This window comes from Fistularia commersonii, chromosome 2, assembly GCF_037954325.1.
Source record: "Fistularia commersonii isolate RoL2024-O1a breed Wild chromosome 2, RoL_Fcom_v1.0, whole genome shotgun sequence".
NCBI classification, from domain to species: Eukaryota; Metazoa; Chordata; class Actinopteri; order Syngnathiformes; family Fistulariidae; genus Fistularia; species Fistularia commersonii.
Genome location: NC_141285.1, coordinates 19,444,158 through 19,465,679, shown reverse-complemented (window position 1 = coordinate 19,465,679; position 21,522 = coordinate 19,444,158). Strand labels below are relative to the sequence as shown.

Here is a 21,522-nt window from a genome sequence, read left to right as displayed (position 1 = left end):
GTTATGATATTGTTCTTATTATTACTGTTATAATTATATAAAATTTAATACAATCTGTAAAATAAAATGAAATAGTAATAAAATTAGTTAACCCAATGATAAAAGTTTTCAGATAAAATACAATGACTATTGCATATCTGTTCAAACAAAAGCCTGCAGAAAAGTAATAATTAGTGAGTAAGTAATGATCTTGAGACTACTGATATGTCAGTTGTTCATGTCGTATGATGGATAACATTTGCAATTTTTTTTTTCTGTGCCCATTTAAAAACCAGAGGGTATAATCCCATTTTTTTAATGTATTTTTATTATTTTTTTGATCATTATTAAAAGACAAATCTTCTAATTGCTTGCAAATGTGCGACATTCCTAAAAATTAATTTAATGTTACATTTCCACTAATCTTTCCTTCTATCTGTGTATCACCACCTAGTTTTGGATCAGGAGATGCACCGGTAGGGATATGTTATGGCTATTTGGCCAATGTGAAACAACTGCAATTCTTGTGTAATACAAATATATTTTTGAATATTAGTATTAAAAAAAAAAACAACACACTTATAAATAACTTAAAAACTGTTGGGACATGCATTGTATTTGGATCACTTTAAGTCAGCTTGATCTGGCAGTGTTTACAGTCAGACATTTCATTTTTAAGGGAAGACCACTTGCCACCATACCGATTTTTTGGTGATTAATCTCACCTGAGATTGCGCATTGACATTGGCTCCATTGGTGACTAGCTCTTTGACGACTTCCGCTTGGCCGGCCAGCGAGGCGATGTGCAGAGCGGTGTTTCCTTTCTGGATTACAGGCAACAACCATAGGAATGTGTGTTAAGCTCCGAACCACCTGTCCTGACATTTCAACCACGTGTCTCTGTTAGAAGATTCATGTGAGAGCCTGCTTGTGGTTCTACCCAACCCGCTCTTTTCCTCTGCCAAAAATGTGTCACCTCCGATGCTCCGTGTCTCACGTTAACTCTTGTTGAGTCTCAGCCATAAATAAAAAAACAGGGGGCCTATTTTTCTTTATGAACCTGCGCAGAGCCAATCCCCAGTTCCCATCCTGTGTGTGTGATACTGATCTGGTTGTAATTCACAACAAGTGCTGTTGCGCAATAAAGATCTATCATATTACCGGATACAATAGCAGGGAAATAAGAACTTTATGTGAGACACCTTGGATCTATATCAAGTGCGCAGCGTATAAAGTTGGGGATTAATCAAATATCTGAATGACGCTTTCTAATATAACTGATATGCACAGCACTTCATCTTACCAATCGTGATTCCGGATACGGTCTTACAGGCCGACCAGTGTGAGTGATACTGATAGAGAGCAGTATGTGAAATGCACAAAACATCAAAGTTAACCTACAGGTTATAGGATATAGTATATAAAAGGTGCTGAGGATGTTGGATTTTGTAGCTGGGAAATCGACCAAATATCTCTCACCCCTGTCATCACCATCTAATTATTATTTTTTTTTATTTGACGTTCGGATCATTGTAGTGTTTCGCATTCTGACCATCTGTCAGAGATCATTCAAGTGAACATGAATTAAAGTGCAATGCTTTGTCAATATTGCAGTGTCCACAACAAGCAGCAACTTCTTCTCCAATTGAAAACATGTGAAATAGACACTGTGGAAAATATTATTTGGCGCAAACAACAAACCTCCAAAATATAAATTCACATGTTGCAAAATCAGCATTGTAAAGAATTGAAAACATGTGAAATCGACACTGGAAAAGCATAGCGCGAACACCAAAACCTCCAAAATATAAAATCAACATTTAACAAAATCCGCATTAAAAAGAATCACATGCATCTTTGGAAGCTACTAACGGCAAGATTTTTTTGTGTGTTATTCTTTCACAAGAAGACCAAGATGCAACAACTTTCATTATACCTACAGGTATCCTAAACGGGATTAGAATACTTCCTTGATCCTCACAACTAGCTGCATGAAATAGGGCACGGGCATTAATTCCCAAAGATGTGAACTAATCCCCCAGCATCCTCAAGGTCACAACTGGGAGGCTTTAATTGGGGAATTTTTTTCTCCTTGATCTTTAATATTTCATTGTGTCTCGTGTTTATGAGCGCGTGGCACTTGGGCCTGTGGCAGAGGGAGCGGAGCAGACGGCTGAAACGGAGCCTGCCAGGCACATATCTGGCTAATGTTTTCCAAGGATTTCCCTGGAAACGAGAGATGAAAGAAGGGACCCTGGGCAGATGCAATACATTAATATGATGTCCTATTCAAATGTGACACAGATGAAGCTTCTTTATCTACGTCGAGTGGATATAAGTCAGGGTAACACATAAAGGGTCAGATAGCAATGTTGTATTGTAATTATTATTAGTAGTAGTAGGAGAATTCACTTACTATTGAATCAAAAGCGCCTCACAGGGTCTACTTAATATTGTCGCATTATTACGTCCAATGAAGGTTCTACTGTAGCTTCACGTGGTCCAAAAAATATAGTTTGCTCTGCCATTTAGCATTAGTATACATGCACCAGGTAAGAAGGCGCGGCTTACCTTGGTGGCTGCATCCACTGCAGCTCCAAGCTTTAACAGCTCAGCAACAACCTCAACATGCCCCTCTTTGGAGGCTAGATGGAGAGCATTCAGACCATTCTGAGAAAGGAATTCAAATTGAAGTGAAATACTGCGGTTGTTCTTGGGTGTAAAACCCGAGCCCCTGACATCAGGGATGTCAGCCTGCTGATATGAACTTTTATATTTGTTACAGATAAATAAGGATGGATAAACATGGATCTCAAAAAAAAACAACTCACCTGATTGCAAATGTTAATCTCAACCCCAGACTTGAGGTAGTCAAGGACCTTTTCAAGGTTTCCTGCCCGGGCAGCTCTCAGGTAACTGGCATTACTGTCAGACTGGAAAGAGAAAAGAAAGATCATTGGTGAATTGATCGGGTCAAACACCAATTGCAAAACTGTTTGCATCGCGTTTACTGCCGCTGTAACAATTACGGTATGAAAACTGAAAAATAAAAAAAAGAGTACCAGGTAGAACTCGGCCATAACTTCTTAAAAACCCCAAATCATCTTAAGAGAGGACAGAAGAAAAAATCAAGCACATCCTGTAGGTTCATCATCCACCACCAAAGCTCTCATTCATAAAGCAAACATGGACCCGTTAAAAGGCACCGGCTCACAGTTCCATCCCAGCAGTGTACAGAACTTCATCCTCCGCTATCCGTCTCATCCCCATGGAGACTGTTTTTGGTCATTCGGATCCCAAAGATGAAAGATCAGGCGATCCACCACCGAAGAGGTCTATATCACGGTGCAGCGACAAGCGGAGCAGCTTCTATTCTGCTTGGCTGTCCTTTATTCCACCACGGAAATAGGGCTTGGCGCACCAAAATAAAATGATGAGGCAAGCATGTTTTTGCCCCTATAAGAAATATGTGCGTGAGTGAGGGAGGAGGAAAGACAAACACAAAGAATGGTGAGAGAACCTGACAACAGATCGGTTGTGCTTTTCTGCTCTGTTGTTATTTCAGTTGGTTTGACTCCAAGCGACAGCGAGCAAACTTCGTATTTTGCCAATCTTTACATTAAAAAAAAAAAAAAAACAGAAGAGAGACAGAAGTAAGATGAAAAGAGAACGCTGCAATAAAAAAAAAAAAAAAAAAAATTCCCCTGAATTATCAAAAGCCCCAGACCGGCTAAATTTAGCCTGTCGTCCAGAGACACTTAGGATAAACTCAGCGGGGCCAAACTGTTCGAGCAGTCATCCAACATTGTACTCCGCCTCCCCCCAACCACCATCCTCCTCCAGAAATAACTCTGCCGAACATCGAGGGATCTGACTCGGAGCCAAGATGTGAGTGAACATCCAGCGTCAAGATTGTTCCATGGATAAAATACAAGAGAGAGGAGCGTCTGTGTGTTCGTTGCATGCATGTGTAGCATCCAAATGCAATTATAGCAGATGAAGCGGTTCTCCCTGGTAGCCAAGCATTTTCAATGATGGCATTGGCCGTTTGTATAAATCTAGAAGTGTCCGGCCAATGAGCTCGAATCTTGAAGTGCCCCCTCTCTCTCTTCCTCTCTCCCTCTCTCTTACACACACACACGTACACACACTGTTTGACAGCAGTAAAACACTAATGATATTTCTGGTCTGGCGGCCTTCAGAAAAGTCATGAGACTGTGTCACTGGAACAGAGCCTGCACCGGCAGGTTCACTGACACAGTGAGGGGTAAAGTTCTTCCCAGAGACCATAAATGGCTACAGAGCCAACATTAAAAAGATGATTTTTTCAAAAAAAATTTTATAGGGTTTATCTACACTACATAGAGTGAGAAAGTCCATTTAAACTTTGTGAATCCCTCATATTAAGTGTGGATAATTTTTTGGCGAGAAGGGAATCTGTGTGGAGTTTGCATGTTCTCGACCCATGTCCCACATTTCCAAAACATCCGGTAGGTTCATCGGAGACCCTGCATTTCCTTGACTGAATGATTGCGTCTGTATACGACCCCATGATTGGCTGTCCGTGGTGAACCCCGCCTCTTGTCCAATGACAGCTGAGAAAGACTACAGGACCCCCAGCAAACCTCAGTGCAGTGAATATTACACAAAATAAATCCTATGGGTTTTTTTTTTTTTCCATTATTTTACATAATGGACACTTCTCACGATATGTACAGGCGAATACATTATATTTATATAATGATAAACAAAGGCACAGTGAGTAAATGCACTTTTAGTTTGAATGTTACTTCATTTTCTCTTTTTTTTAGCAACTTTATGTCATTTATTTATTTATTTTCAATATCAGGGAATATCATATGTATTTTTTCCTTTTTTAAGAACTTTTGGATTATAGAAAAGCTATGTGCATGTGTTTGTTTCGTGCATGAAGCTGCTTGTGTTGCTTTTTTTTTTAATTAGTTTTTAAATGCTTTAAGATTTGATTCTTAATCAAAGGACTGATTTCAGTATTTCATAAGAGCATTTTGATGAATGTGCGACAGTTTTCTGTCATCAGTTTCACTGCTGGGGGACATTATCCATACAGCGTGTGTGTGCACGTCTGCACGCTTGTACACATTTCAACAGTTGTTTCTTACATAACCAGCTTGCGTCCAGAGAGCAAGTGCTGCGCTTTGCTGTGCAGCGGCAGCATGTGACCCCGCGTCTCGGAGGCTTTTTGAGAGTGTCACCAAATGCTCCGATATGGAAATACTCAGGTTGTCCCGCTGTTGACGGGCCGCTTCCATGGCGACGGTGATTCAAACCATTAAATTTTATGTAAGTGCAGCTGACATTTTGGTGTAATTATCTGAATGAAGACTGAATTGGCTGACCAGTTTTGAAATAGATAGTAAATCTGAAAAAAAAAAGATTTATCGAAAAAATTCAAACCAAGCCTAAGTGGCAGATTATAGTTTTTATCCATAAGCCACTTTCATTTCATTCATCAGTTTATCCCTTAATGCTCGCAGTGAAGACCAGTGACCAACATGTCCCTCCATCTCCATGCCGTCGATGTCATCTTGAAGTCTCCGTGAATTAACAGTTACACAAGTCAGGGCGAGAGATTAGTAAGAGAAATATCATTAAGCCACAGATCAGAGGTTCAAAGAAAATGGGGCCATTAAAGACTTGGTTAAGCCTGAAGGAAAGCATTAATCTAATGTTAGATAGAAGCACGAGAGAGAGAGAGAGAGAGAGAGAGAGAGAGAGAGAGAGAGAGAGAGAGGACGGGTGGTAGAAATCTGTCATGCCCGAGCCATGAGTGAAAAAGCTTCCAGACTGAGCAACGCTCCATGTTAGTCTTACAAAAGACAAATACAGCTAATTCAGTGTGAGCTGTGCTACAATGACAATTTGCCACTTATTTCTTATTATAAATTACCCCCCGGTCAATGACAAGTGTCTACAGATGCTCATAATCTTATAACTGACATCTTATTCCTATTGTATGTTACAGTAATAACAAGCAATTGCAAGTTAAGATGTCACATAATGTTTAATGGTTTGAATATTTGAATGTAATAAAAAACAATGATTCAAACAGAGTTGATGTGAGAAACTAAGCAATATTGTCGGGGAACCTTTTACTGCTTCTGGAGGAAAGATTGAGGGAAATTGTGTCTAAACAAAAACTTTACTCATGCTTGAAATACTGAATACAATCGATTTACAAGGAGAAATAATCTATATTGATGGACGATGTAGATGATGAAAAAAAATGAATCATACAAAAGCTGTATTTGGATTTTGTTGATGCATATAACTAAATTCCTGTGTTTCACAATCAATTCATACAGTGTCACATATAGTAGCTACTGTCAGCAATTATTATGCAGCATGAAACTGGGTCACAGTTTATCTTTGTCACAGAAAGCGGCTGAGCATACAGCTATCTGTGGGGACGGGGGCAAATGTTCAGCAAAACTCAATCGACACTGATCATTTTTCCTCTTATTGATGATTGTATACCTGACTCTTGACATCCTGAACAAAGCCTCGAAGGCTAAAATCTCCTTCAGGCTGGACATTGGTGGTGTCAGCTAGATCATACAAACATATTTGTGAGCATATGTTTTTTTTTGATCGAAGTATGGAACCAAAAACACGGTGATGTAAGTGCTGATGGAACCCTGCGAGCGAGCATAGAACAGGGCCAGACCAGTATTGTTACACTTTATCCCCCGGCTCCCCTGACAGCACAAAACAGAGAGCTCCACAACCCCTGCCAGAACAAAACAGGAGGTGGGGGTGGCGGCCCGAATACCCACCGATGCCAAAGATCTCGACCCCAACAACCGGGCATCACTGAAAAATGTTCTGATGTCGTTCTATAATAAAATGTCAAGGTAAGACAGACCAAAGCTCATATGGTTCAATGCCTCGTCTCCACTCCGCGCATGGAGCGGAATGGATGGTAAATAATCAATCCATTTGTTTGGAGAACATCCAAGCAGCCGTACCAAAGCAAAGATATCCGGTTCATCGAGAGCGCCATACTCACTGACAGCCACCGGGAGGAGTGAAACCATGTGACAAGTCACTTCAGATGGTGGTTTTGGGCCCTGTTGATTTGGTAAGTTATGGCGGAATACATATTTTTGGACTAGGCGTGAGTACCAGAGGAGCGCAGTGGGCAAAGATGCAAACAAACAACTGTCCTGGAAATGCAAATCCTTGGACTGACAGTTGGTTCTAAAAACCGGTCTCTCCAGGTGTAAGCAACCAGCTACTCACTGCCTGACTGGTTCAGATGAATGAATAAATCAATGAATGTAAAATTAACATCTCGGCCCACTAGGATATTCAGCTTTTACATGAGCTATATTACAGAAATTACATAATTTATTCTCCAACAGCAGAAATGAAACTGACTGCAGAAAAAAAAATCTGTCCCGGAAATGTGCTTTTTGTCTGCATGACATGTCTGTGTAAAGATTCCCAGCCATCCGGGTCAAAGTTATCCAAAGAGGGGTTGAACGGAGCTGCTGCAGGACTCGGTTGTAAATTGTTTAAGACACTCCACCTCTCGTAAAGAAGCTTCTTAAAGTGGAGCTGAACATCTTCACGGCCAAAGCACCCACAGTTTAACCCTCCTTGAAGGCTGTCTTTCACACGGCCAAAATCAATTGATAACGTCTCGGGGCCTTTATAATTAACAACAGCAGTGAAAAAAAACATTAAGGTTAATTTGACTTTTTTGGAAAGAGTACTTTGCAATCTCAAACACCTGCAGAAACGGAGCGATGCAAAAACATATTGTTTAAACTTCAGAATTTTTCTGACATATTTTGTCGAGTACATGCAGGTGCATCAAATCCCTGCCCAGAAACTGACAGCCATTCATCCAATCACAACGCATTGGTTAGGCTAAAGTGACATATGCATAACAAATAACCACTGGAGCAGTTCACCGTGCCATTGAGGAAGATGTCGCTGATGATATAACGTCCACTAATTTTGAGCAAATGAGTAAAAATGTGAATGCTACTCACTTGTGTTAGAAAAACAGTACCCTCTTCCACAGCCATGTTCTTGCCTGCTCTTTCCTCTCTCTCCCTTTTTCTTTCCCTCCTCCGTGCAAAAAGGAATGAAACTTGAGCTCAGAGTGGTCCGACCGCCAACCGGTCACTCAGTTCTTATCTCAGCCTCACGGGCATCCTTCCCACTCGGAGAAAAGTGCAAGATGCCATCGGTGTCTTGTGATGGAAATAAAACAAAAAAAAGAAATAGAAAAAAATAAATAAACAGAAGCACTAAAAGGTACACCGGACTGGATTTTTTTTTCCCTCCGTCGTCTGTTTGACTCTCACGTGGAGGGATTGGGAGAGGAAAGAGGAGAGGAAAAACAGGGGTGACAGGAGGAAAAGGAGAGGGTAGGGGGGGGTCTCTAACTTTCCAACGTTGAGTAAACAAAGCACTGAACGTCTTTCACGCCAAATAGGACACATGCTAAATCCCCCTCTGCCTGACTCTCTTTTGAATGAGTCAACAAGGGTAACCCCCCCTCCTCCCTTCCATGCTTCTTCCCCCGGCTCGGATAGTCCCTTTTGAATGTCGGAGGGTGCAGGAGGAGCACACCGACTTACCATAACAGCTGAGGCTTCTCCCTCTTTTTCCTCCTCCTTCCTTTTCTTCCTCACCTTCATTGACTCCGGGGTCAGTGCGTGTCTGTGTTATCCCGATATCCAAGGTTAGAGAAGCAAAAAACAAAAAAAGTGGGTGGGTGGGAGAGAGGGATGGGGAGAGAGGGATGGGGGGGGAGGTTGATCTGAAAATAGAAGCTGAAACAAATACTTAAGCCGAAAGGACTGGGATATGCCCCCCCTGTTATCCCACCCACTCTCTCCCTCTTTCCCTCCCACTCATTCTGGTTCTCGCCGCCTGCTTTCCTCCATCCCTGCCAGTGTGTGATTCTTTATTGTCATCCTGCTTATCAGGCTATTTTTTTTTCCCTCGTCTCTTACAATGAACCAAGTGAGTGTGGGCAGAACGGACGCTGCGGCTCTCTACCTGGCGCAGTTGATTCACCGGCTTCGCAGCAGTCAGTGTGTGAGTCTTTGTGTGTGTAGGTGTGTGCGTGTGGGGAACAACAATGACACCAGACGTCGACCAGTGTGTCCCACCCCCCACTCGTTCAATTGGGACACTTTATCAAAGGATTAGGGGCTTTTACTTTGGTATTAGGGACACCCCCTTTACTCCCACCTTTCACCCCTCAGCAGACACACCCCCACTGGGGGCTGAGAAGACCCCCCCCTCCTCCTCAGTGTGCCTCAAATCCTGCTCAGAGCTCACAGCACGTACAGCTTTGCTGTGAAAATAGAGAAAGGTGGATGCGATCGCTATCTTTGAGCAAGGGCGGGAAATCGTGAGGTTGAGCATGATGTAATATCTCTGATCTTGAATTATCACACCTAATAGTATGATAATTATGTTATCACTGAGGACCACCTTGATTGTGCTTTCATTCTTCACGCTCGAAACAAATGCAGTGAAATCCCCAGTTATATTTAATGAACATCCTTAAAAGAAATGTGCTGCTGGGATGCTACCATATGGATAGCAGGGCTCCTGCAGCATCAAGCACTCTGACGTACATACTTCATGTGAAGTAAAGCTACTTCCCGCCAGGAAATAGCATTGCCGAAAATGTGGGCTTTTACTCCGGAGGTGAAGATTTGGAAGATTGAAAACCGAAGATTTAAGATTGAAAATTAGCAAGAGTGAGAGAAATGTAAAGCGAGGAAGAGGAAGGCCGATTTGCGATGAGCGACAGAGGGGCCGACAGATGCTCGAGACCAATGGAGACATGTTGAACATGTGACTGGTGGCTCCCAGGCCTTTTCACGCTAACACTGCAGAGAGACAGCTTCCCTTTTGGAAAAAAAAAACCTGCAGGGTTACCATGGTTACTGGGGGTGGTTACAACAGAATAAAATTACCGATGGAAAATCAGCTCTTTTGACTCATCGCCACGGTTATTCTTGTGTGATTTTCAACAGCCACAAAGCCAGTGAGACTCGGTCCCGCGAGAAAAAATATTTCATTTACATGCACACAGATTTTGCTGTGATATGTTTTTGTCCTTAAATGAGATCTTTTTAAACATTTAATAGCCATCAAATAAGATAAATTGTATTTTTTATGAAAATCTTTTGATGAAATGTGAAACTGCATGATCAGAATGATTAATAGGTAATGCTTAAACTCTATTATTCTAATTTAATGCCCTCAATCTGAGCAATGTGCACACAATGGATATCATAATGAACTATAAAAAGCCTCAAAATGGGATGATTCATATATTAATTATTTTGAGAAATGTACACTTATATATTTTTGTAGGTATTTATGGGCATTGATTTTTTTATACAGAACATTTATTTTTCTAAAAAAAGAATTTTGGTTTCAGCAGCATTTCAAAGTAGAAATGTGTAATTATTGTGAAAAACAAAATTGAAAAATATCCCCTGAATTATTTAGTCTATGGATCTCTTGTTTGTACTTTTGTTCCTCTATATTTAGAATTTTTAAATTGTGAATCAAAAAACTTTTTAGCTGTTCTACGTGTCAGTTATATATGTGTATAAAGATTTTTAACATTTTTTTCGGCCTTATGTTGCTGTTATATACTTGTACATATATACATGTACGTCAAGGTATGCAAAGAATAATGACTCCCAACCAGCTCAGCCAAATGTGATAAATGTGTGATGAATAATGGCAGAGAGGTCCAATTAAAACCACTTGAATCACAATGGAACTGAATAATGGAGATCAGAACCGACTTATCAAAACAAAAGAAAAACCATTTACAGCAGCTGTAAAATAGCCAAAGAGCATCCTCAATATTTGTCGACGAACCTAAAAGGATGAAATGCACATGCAAACACGCTTGCACACATGCATGCATGTATGCCTGCACACACACACACACACACACACACACACACACATACACACACAGGCACAAGGGATATTTACTGCCTCTTCTTTACGGAGCTCAAGGGCACCGCTCCCTTCTGTCACCTAGGACTTGAAACCATTGGGAAAGGGAGGGGTGATGGCAAAAGGATGAAGAAGAGAAAGCAGGGCGGAGCGGGGGGAGGAAGAGAAGCGCAGCTGCTGGAAAATAGGTGAACGACAACCATCCAAATACAGGAGGAGGCATCGGTTTGACTCATGCAGACGTTTTTAATTATCCGGTATATCTATAATAAAGTAAATTGAAATCAACCCACCAAATAAAATGTGCATTTCTTGTCGAAAATTGTTATTACTTATGAGGTCAGGCTGCCACGTACAGGGGCTCTCCTGTCTGTCTACTCCCTGTGAACGGGGGACATAATGCTGACGCTCAGGCGGGGGACCACCTGAAAGACGCATCGGGTTTCTCCGGTGGTACCGTCAGCTGTAAAAGTGAAACCTTCACACAGGTGCGGCGTATTTTGATCAATAGCTGTCTCGCTGAAAAGTCACCTGAAATCAGGCCCCACTATAATAGGCATGGGGAGGGAGAGCAGATAAAAGAAACTAGTCAAACGGATCAAGAAATTACTTTTGAAGGCCGAGACTCACCATCTCTACAAAACAGGCTCAAACTGCATTCATATAACATCGCCGGACACTGTTGAGACAAATACTGACTTTGGTAAGAGGGTGAGTGTCAGGGCTGAACCAAACAACATACCAGAGTTGAGTTACATCTGGCGCAAAGTCAGAGAGATCCCTTTTATCCCCGTCTTCCTCCCCCTCCATCTGATATTCCTCCCCCTAGCCTCGGTTTGACCTGCAGCAGACTCCGTTCAGCGGTCAAACACTGGACTCTGGTGGAAGCTTTCCTGCATGACAACATCACAAGTCCAGATCAGCTATTTTCCCGTGTGGATGCACATCATGTTTTATCCTTGCTTTTTTATTAGCCCAGAAGGGGGTATAAGTATAAGTTACGTGAGCGAAAAAGGACACCTTTTAAACATTTAATGCACAAGCCGTGTTATAGTCTAAAAAATGTGCAAAAGTCGATTGAGTCAATTGGTTCTCGCTGCTAAGGATGTTCTATAACAACTTAATGATATCATTCTTGCTTATGAGGAGGATCATTGCACCTAACTGTATATTTAGTTGGCTGTCAGTGGAAGATAAAGTCATACTATTTTTGCACATTTACAATGTGCAAATATCTGTCTGCTATACGATGGTCGCTCCACATTGTTTGGGAATATGGGTCACGCAGGAAATCTGCAGGCCAATGAATCCACTGTGAGTCTCTGCTTCTTTATTTTACGCAACATCATATTAGTAATTCACACGATTGCTTATAAAAGATGTTCCTGTATTCCTACTTAAGAATGAAATTTTCAGTTTGTCAAACCCGGGTCTCTTCAAAGATATTCTGGAGTGAGTTACAGGGGTCCATCGTGACGCCTTCTTTCTGGAAAGACGCTCGCTATCAAGTTATTACCTGGAATATGTCTTTGCCGGTAACATTCATTCATTCATCCGTTCTCCACAGTGCTTATCCTGCGCTCATAGGATGCTGGAGTGCATCCTCGCTCTCTTTGGGCGAGAGGGGGGGGCTCCACCTGGACCGGTCGCCAGTCGATAGCAGGTCCACACATAGACACACACACCCTCTCATTTGCATGTCATATAGACACATACAGCCATTCACTCTCTCATTCATTCATCATATGGAGGAAATATACAACCATGCACCCCTTCATTTGCATGTCATATAGAGAAATACAACCAATCTCTCTCTAATTCACTCCAATTCTGTCATTATACGGTGTCACAACTGTTCACTCACTCGTTCACAAGTCATGTAAAGACGTACACCAGTACACTCTCATTCAACCATCATATAGAGAAATATAAATATTCACTTTCTCATTCACATGTGATATAGAGACATACAACCATTCACTCTCATTCATTTATTAATCATATAGTACAGAGATTTACAACCAGTGTGCGGTAAGAGATTGCCATGTGTGCAATGGGAAATTATCAGGGCGCACTGGATTATAAGGCGCATCTGTCCATAAGAAATGGGACGTCATCACGTCTGTGACGCGACAACGTGGAGATCAATGTAAGAGTTAGCGCAGCACGATACATGACAGTGGCAGTATGGGATCACAGCAAGACGAGTGAGTAAAAGTGACGGAGATGTTTCTGAGAAAGGAAAATGCAGATGCCGAACAGGTCCCTGGACAAAATTCTGACCCAGGTGAAGGCCCTAGTATGAGCGGTCGACAAAAGAAAAAAGAAAAGACGGCGAGCTCAAGGCAATACAGCGAAAGCTATCTTTCATTTGGATTCGCTTTCACCGGGGATGCAACGGCGGCGACTCCGCTGTGCTTGGTGTGTGGTGAGGAGCTATCCAATAACGCCATTGTGGCAAGCGACCTTAAACGCCATCTCCAAACGAAACACCCTTCCGATCAAAACAACCCAATGGACAATTTTGTACACTTACGTACAAACAATGAGAAACGGGCAATTATTTGGAGGAAAAACCACAAAGGTAAATGAGAGAGCCCTCAAAGCTAGCTATCTTGTTGCTGAACTCGTAGCTAAATCAAAAAAGTAAATTAAAAAACTATATTATTAACTATATGTATTATATTTACAGTGTTAGAGTGTCTTTTTTGTGTCATCACAGTTGGTGGTGTGCCCAAGGATTTTGTAAATGTAAAAAATGTGTCCATCAAACATCATGTAGAGAAACATGACAATTCACTCTTTCATTCACATCATACGGAGACAAACAACCATTTACTCTCTCTTTTGGAACGTGGAAGGAAACTAAACACATCTGTCGCCTTTTAATTCATTGTTTCGGCGGCGTGGATTCACATCTTTGTCACGAAATCGACTTTTCTTGATCCATTCTCGGGCGTGAGAGAGTTATTTCAGTGAGAGGAGAGTCAAAATTCACTTGCCACTGAGGTGGCTCCCTAAAATGCTTCTCCCAACACAAAAGCGAAGCTCTATCAGAGGTCCGTTGATCTTGGCGTCTTCTCTCTTCAATTTGTGCAGAGTAAGAAAGGAACTGATGTAGAGCCCTCTCTTGACTTCACCCTCTTTCGCCAATTTCAGCGTCGTCTCTCAGCTTCTCCGTATTTACAGTCTCTGGCGCCACGTACATTATTTGCATTTCTCCCGATCAGTTTAATTGAATTGAAGTGAACATTCCCTCCACAGAATGCGTCAGACTGTAGGAGAAGATGGACGTGATATGAACTAATTCAGAATATTCTCCATTTAATTTAGCTTTAAAAATAAACCTGAACATACTCGGAAAACAAACCAGGCCCTCGTTTTAAGAGGAGATCTGACAAAGATAACGTCTCAAAGCATCTTCACAAGGTAAGTGGTTTTTCCCCGTGTGTATTTATGAGCAGGATAATTATGTTCCTTTTGGGACCTTGACGGCGCACAAAGAGGCTTTTCACCAGATTTTATGGGGAAGAAAATCACGTGCAAATGCTGCTCGTACACATTATTGCATCCCGCTAATGATGTTTAGATAAATGACTTGATGTCCAGTGAAATTTCTGCTGCAACCAAGCATCGCTTCATTTGGGCGACTTGAAAGAACGGGTGAGAGAGAGGGAAAAACGTGCCATTTTCCGTCCACATGCGCAAAATGAAAAATTCTAATAAAAATTCAAATTTTCTTTCTCAGGTTGAAGGGCGGATTTTTTTCAACAAACAATCATTTGGATTTTTCCCACACAATATAAAGGCGACAGCCATATATACATTTTTAAATCGGAACAGAAAACGATGATATCATTTACAATTCTGCCGTCACATTTTAATTGCTCATAAAAAAATGTCTATAAAAGAGGGGGGGTGTTATTTTGCCTGATGGAGGCAGAGAAGGCTCTTGCCTGATCTTTGGCAGGTATAGAACACCAGATCGGAGCAGACCATCTGTGCTCCAGTGCCCCCGCCTCAGTCTCGACACCACACACACACACACACATACACGCACACACACACTTGCACACATAGATGGTCCAACAGATGGACCAGGATTCAATCTCCCCAAACTAAACTCACAGATAAAAAAATTAGAGGAAATCATTCTCTTTGAGGTAAGATCAAGTGGTCCAGCCACACACCGAGGATGAAAGAATGAGAGTATTGATATAAATGAAGAAGGTGTGTCGGAATCCTCCTTTTTTCTAATCTTACATCCTCATATTTCGTCTTTTCGCTCCATAAATTTATACGCCCATTCATTCAGCCTCCTCCTCAAATACACTTTATAGTCTGCCATATTATAATGGCCTTTCAGATCTTGGCATTTCTGCTTGACAAACAGAAGTCTATTAGGTTGCTGAAAGACCCAGCTGGCCCTCGGGCAACACGATGTAATGGATTGTTGAGCGCGGAGGCTCAAATCCATAATAGCTACGTTCACAAATGCAGCAACCATAGGGGCGATATGGAGGCTGGAGGTGGAGGTGGGGCAAATTCACCTGTGTTTTGTAGTTGTAAAAAACAAAATTAAAAGTTAAAATAATTCAGAAGTTGGATTTCCTCATTATCGCCACTGTCTTGACTGTTTAAGATTTGAGCGAAACAGTGACTTTACAAAATAAATCTTTTAAGCAGTGTTAAAAAGAAAAAAAATCTATTTATCAGGGAATTGAGTTGGGGCGGTAAAGTTTGGGCCTAATATAAGAAATCATATAATAAGGATTTGATTTGTGTAATATAAACTCCATTTATGAAGATTATTTTCACACATGCCAAATAACATGTTATTATCATAACTTAATTTATACACATATGACAAATCAGCATCTCTGACCCGGAGGGCACGAGAGTCAGGTGGGGTCGACGCAAGAAGACGATTTCTGTTTATTTAAAGGATTGAAATGACAGCGACTTATATCAGCTTATTCAGATAGATACCATCAAAAGATGCGGCTGTTTCATATCTTAACCTTAAAATAAGGCAAATTTTAGTGGGCCCATTTGCGAATGTGATCCATGGTGTCACAGTGACTGTACATAAGTAAAAGCGCGCAGCCCGCTGATGAGTATTTTAGAGAACCATAGATGCATTACTGAAATCCATTTTTGACCATTTCTATACTTACACAACATAAAGTAGGTGTGAAGTAAAGCAGTTTATATAATGGATGGTGCAAGCACTCAAACAAAATATGCTGAAAGCTGCAACTGTTGGCTTGCAGGCATGTTTCGGAAATATTATTCATTCATTTCTCTATTTTTTGAAGTCAAGTGTTATCAGTGTCACAAAAATGTCCTAAAAATGCATGCCTCCGATGTTGGCATCTTGCAAGCAAACAAAAAACAAAGGAGAAAATAATCCGACGTTTAAATATTTAATTGTAAAAATGTATTTCTGCTCGCTTATTGCGCATTGACTTTAACCGAAACCATAATTTTAGAAAAGTGTCCTGGGTTTGAATGAGGTACACAAAAGTCAAATATCTGGGTGAAATTCTGCTGATATCATGTGTTTTTCAACTGTCAGTTTCAGTAAAAGCACACGGCCACCTAATGTCCGTGGACAGTCTTTACTTCATGCATGGCAAACAATTTTAAATCATGGGTGACAGCACTTTGACTTTAGAGAGTGAGGCCCCGTAGCACTAAAATCTGAGGCTGACATCTTTGCAAGCGCCAATCCCCACCCCGCCCTGCCCCGCTGTCCCGCCCCCCGTCCCCTCCTCGTGCAGGCATGATGGCTGACCCTCTGTGACCCCATGTGTCCATCCATCACACATACAGCACACAGCGGACCGCTCATCTAGCCCGCTCTCACACAAGCACGCTAACCAAAAAAAAGAAAAAATACTACGCAGTCCGAGGATTCTAGAATGCCTTTTTTTTGCGCTTGTGTGAAATACACGGAATCGACCTGATGCGCAAAAATACACACATTTTGCCCGCTACGGTGTATATTCGTGCCGCTGCAAGTCGTGTGAAGGTCAGAGCTGAGCTGAGAGACTAATGACCTATAATAAGACATACAGTAACCTTGACTGATGGGTAGAGTCAGTTTGGCTAGCAATAGCGGCCAACTGAGCAGAACACACACGCACGCGCACACACACACACACACACACACACACACACACACACACACACACACACACACACACACACATACACACACATGCTCTCCTGCATACATACGCTCTGCTTTGCTCAAATCAGCTCAGCATCATCGTTCTCTGTCTTTTTTGCGGATGTGCTGACTGAAGTGGATTCTGATTAGACATGTTTAATTTGACCTCATTTTGTTAATATAATAATAATTTATAACAATAAAAAAATAAAAATATAAATCCTGCTCTCTGTCACACACACAGATACTGTATATGCATTAATAGAAAGGTTCTGACCCCAGTGCCTCCCTCTCTTCACAATAGAAGGAATAAATGAATTGAGCATGTATCGTTATTCAAATGTATCCCACTCTTATCACTTCTCACTTGTACAGCACTTTGATAGAAAGTGCTCTATAAATATTTTTATTCTCATTATTATTGTGTGATGTTTATTTGCGGTATTGCGTTCGCATAGAGGAATGACAATGTTTATCACTAATCAAATAATTGTGATTTCACAACTAGCTCACCAAGGGATTTCAGAACCCTTTTATTGGTCTCCTTCAATAAATACATTTTTGGAGGTGGGTTTCTGTTCTCCAAACACATTCAGGGAAGTAGTGCAAAAAGTTCCCCCTGAAATTACCCTTTTGTTTTGCAGCCACGTGCTCTTTGTGTAAAAAAAAACAAAAAAAAAACCTTACTCATCACAATATTTACCTTAGGGTCTGATTGCAATTTAATATTAAAAAACTAGATGAGACCCTATGATGAATGCTATTTGACCTTTTAAATGGAAAAACAAGCACATTTTTTTTTTTTCCTGCAGCAGTTTATTTTGCCCACCCTCCCATCCCGAGCCCTTGTAATCGCTCAGTTCAGCAAGTTGTGTTTTTTCGGTCCACGTTTTTTTTTTTTTCACAGCTGTGGTGGCCATTCGGAAGTCAGGAGTCAAGGTCCCAGAAAAGTTAAAAGTGCACCATGGGTGTCAAGATGGCTGACACACAGCTGACAGCAACCCTGTCAGCAACACACACACAAACACAGACACACACAGACACACACACACTGACAGCAACCCAGTCAGCAGCGACACTAACAACAACCTGACTCATATTGCTACGTCTTAGCACATTAGATGGAGCCCGAATGCTGACAGATAGCAAAGTGTGCAATTAGAACAAAACTTCCTATCAACAAGGAGCGAAGTGCTGTTTGCTTTGTTCACGCGGAAAAATATCATTTGTTATCGTGGCCGTCACCCTAATAATATTCACGATCAATAAACCCGTTGATTTATATTTAATGGAGTAATTATGAACAAATCGATCTGTGCTTTTAGCAATGATGCAGATGGGATATACTTGTGACCTCGTGTAACCTGAATAGCGGCGTTAGGATGTGTTTTCATATCCAGGATTGGAGACGTTGATATTTATTGTTTGTTTGTATCTGGAAACTGTTTGAGTCTTTCCCTGAGAATTGATAATGATGCCCAAGGACACTTTAACATGCTTTTTGTAAAGTCAAAAAAGAGAATCTAAAGCTATATATTGGGAGAAGAGAAACAAATAACATTTAGAAATAGCCTGAAGTGATTGACTTTTTCGAATGAGCCATCTGTTTCAACATTTACCCCAGCTGGACCCAAAGAAGTTACTATATTACCAAAACTACACGTTACCTGAGAAATGAGAAATTCTGTTTGCATGTGGATATGAAAGGATGATTTCTCAAAGTACGACTCACCTGCTTTCAGAGTAGCATCCAGATAGCCAGAACATATACAGTAAATACCCAGTGTTCGTCAACATGATAATGCCCTGTCGTCGGGGGAGTAGGTTCAAAGTGCCCCTAGGGCTGTTCTATTTTCAATGAGCTGGGTGTGTGTGTGTGTGTGTGTGTGTGTGTAAGACACGCCGACCGGTCCAAGAGAGACAAACCAACAGAAGAGGAGGATACCATCACACTAGTTGGACACCTGACAACTGTTTAAGAAAAAAAAAGTGAAAATAAAAGAAATTGGAATGGAAAAAATGCTGAAGGTAAAATGACCAGCTATCCTCTTTAATTGATTTAAAAAAAAAAAATCATTTCATTTTTTTTTTTCAAACTCTAAGTAATAAACAAAAAGGTGGGAAAGGAGGTATTATCCATGACAAGTCACTATTTTTAATCTTTTACCATTCACTCATTCATTCATTGCCTATAGTGCATATCCTGCAGTCACATGATCAGACATTCCAACATCATTCACATGTCATATGGAGACACTTAACTGTCACTCTTTCATCCATCCATCATATGGAAATATTCAGCCATTCACCCTCTCATTCACACATCATATAGAAATATTCAACCATTCACACTAACTTTCACACATCATAAAGGAACATTCAATCCTTCACTCACTCATTCATTCATTATATCGAGACATGTAATCATTCATTCTTTCGTTCGCACGTCCGGTAAATTTAGGGGATCCTCAAGGAGTTTCCCCTGTTGGAATTGAACCAGGGACCTTCTAACTGTTAGGCAGATGTGCTATTGGTTCTCCACTCCTTGGATTGTTTTGATTGAGTCATAAATAATAATAATAATAATAATAATAATTAGATTAATCGTGTCCTCTTTTTTCACCCGTCCAGCAAATCCCCCACTCCAGTTCCATCAATTCCTTAAAACCAATTCCTCTTCAGCAGCGCTCTTGCCTTATGTTTGCACCCGTGCTTTATGTTATTACTGATAGCTCTTTGGCAGGAGCCTGGAGCTCAGAGGTCACCCTGGGCTCGCCTTATTAATCCTGAATAACGGCTTTACCGAAAGGTAAACGTGTAGCAGCGTGAGAGAAGCGCCTGTCCGTCCCTTTAACTACAACATAACTACAATGACTGCTTTGTGTTTGAATGTGTCTCCACCAAGCAATAATTTAGCATTTAAGTAATAATATTGTCTGTGCCAAGTTAACATTTCACCTTATAAATGACCCCATTCCATCATATTTATCATATTTACTGGCCAAATCGGTGGGAGGGAGGATGGGCGCCAAATACAGCTTTTTTTTGTCTATATGTAACCTTGGACCATCGAGTTTAATCCAATAGACGAGCTAAATTCATACAAACATGCACAAAACATTTTCAACACACTGTATTTAAGTGAATGGAAAATCAGATGCAATATTATTTACCTATAAATTACATTTGCTATTACAAAAGGGGTAAAATTCCCATTTGTTTCCTGGCATGTTTTTGTAAGGCTTCATCTAATAAAAGTCTCTCTCTAGAACAACATGATGTCACAACTTTTAATCATTTTGGAGTTGAATATTTTTATTTTTGTAACATTTGTGTTTTTTTTTTTAATATATAAAATGAATTTTGCAAAGTCACAGTGACCTTGGGCTCTCACCATTAAGTTTCATTCTGTTTTTTTTTCTTTTTTTTTCTTTTTTATTTCGTTGACTGTACTAAATTTATAAATACCACTTATTCCACAAAAGATATCGGCTTTTACAGCAATGACAGCAAAAGTTATAATGCCTTGGTTGGTATTTGGGACAAAAAATCCATATTGATCATCACGAATAATCATATAGATGTTTTGAAATTGCCTCATTATTTTCCAAAATATTCCCAAATCTATACAGGAACATAGTTGCTAAATGGAAATCTGGATTATTATAGGGTGACACCCGACTCCATTAATTTGTCCAAAATTCAGGCCAAGCACTGATTTTCACATACGTGTTTAGTTTTCAAAAGATGCAGGATGAGACAGAAGCAGGACAGAGGGAGGGAAGAACAAACTGAGACAGCTCAAAAATCAAATTTCAGACATATTTAGAAGAGGACAAATCCGGCAGCTATTCAGAAGGGTGCTCCGCGCTCCTCCCAGCTTCATCCTTGGATCTCAGACTTGGTACAATTTGATACTGTCCAACCACTGCAAGAATCCTCTCTGACCTTTTCTAAATCAGTCCCCGTGAACCAGTTTTCAGTTGAACGGCGCTTCAGTCAACTTTTAGCGAGGACCTCTAAATGGGGGATGACAAAATACGTCTCTATCCCGCGATTTGTTGCGTTTACCTCTAACAGAGAGCACAGACATGTTTGGCAAAGCGACTTGTGAATAATTCAGGATCAAACATCAAGTCGACAGAACGTTTTGCCCCTATTCTGGCCATCTACACAACTGTTACAAAAAAAACACAAGATGACAATGAAACACCTTTTTTTCTTTTTGTGTGTTGTAATATCGCTTCGTCTAAAGGTCCGGCATTCCCAGTGATCTGACACATAACCAGCTGTGTAAAAGAATACCACTCCAACCTCAGAGCTACGATCAACCTTTCCCTATCAGCTGCCATCATGCTGAATTACCACGTTCT

At 40.8% G+C, this 21,522-nt stretch overlaps 1 protein-coding gene across 23 annotated transcripts in view; it reads right to left on the bottom strand.

The window, feature by feature from the left end:
• The window catches only part of LOC147236653 (ankyrin-3-like), a 130,736-nt gene that overhangs the window by 68,644 nt on the left and 40,570 nt on the right, over window positions 1–21,522 (bottom strand). For 21 of the 23 annotated variants that reach the window (XR_015108536.1, XR_015108548.1, XR_015108542.1 and 18 more), the window contains exons 2-4: window positions 2,811–2,912; window positions 2,551–2,649; window positions 705–803 (exon numbers count right to left, since the gene is read on the bottom strand). Coding sequence is in view for 20 of the 23 variants with exons in the window: in XM_086171841.1 (XP_086027967.1) it covers window positions 705–803; window positions 2,551–2,649; window positions 2,811–2,912 (300 nt within the window). In the remaining 3 variants the exon portion in view is untranslated. Of the gene's footprint in view, window positions 1–704; window positions 804–2,550; window positions 2,650–2,810; window positions 2,913–8,018; window positions 8,223–8,612; window positions 8,692–21,522 lie in introns of those variants that run through there. The other 2 variants (XM_086171833.1, XM_086171836.1) reach the window with 1 other exon arrangement.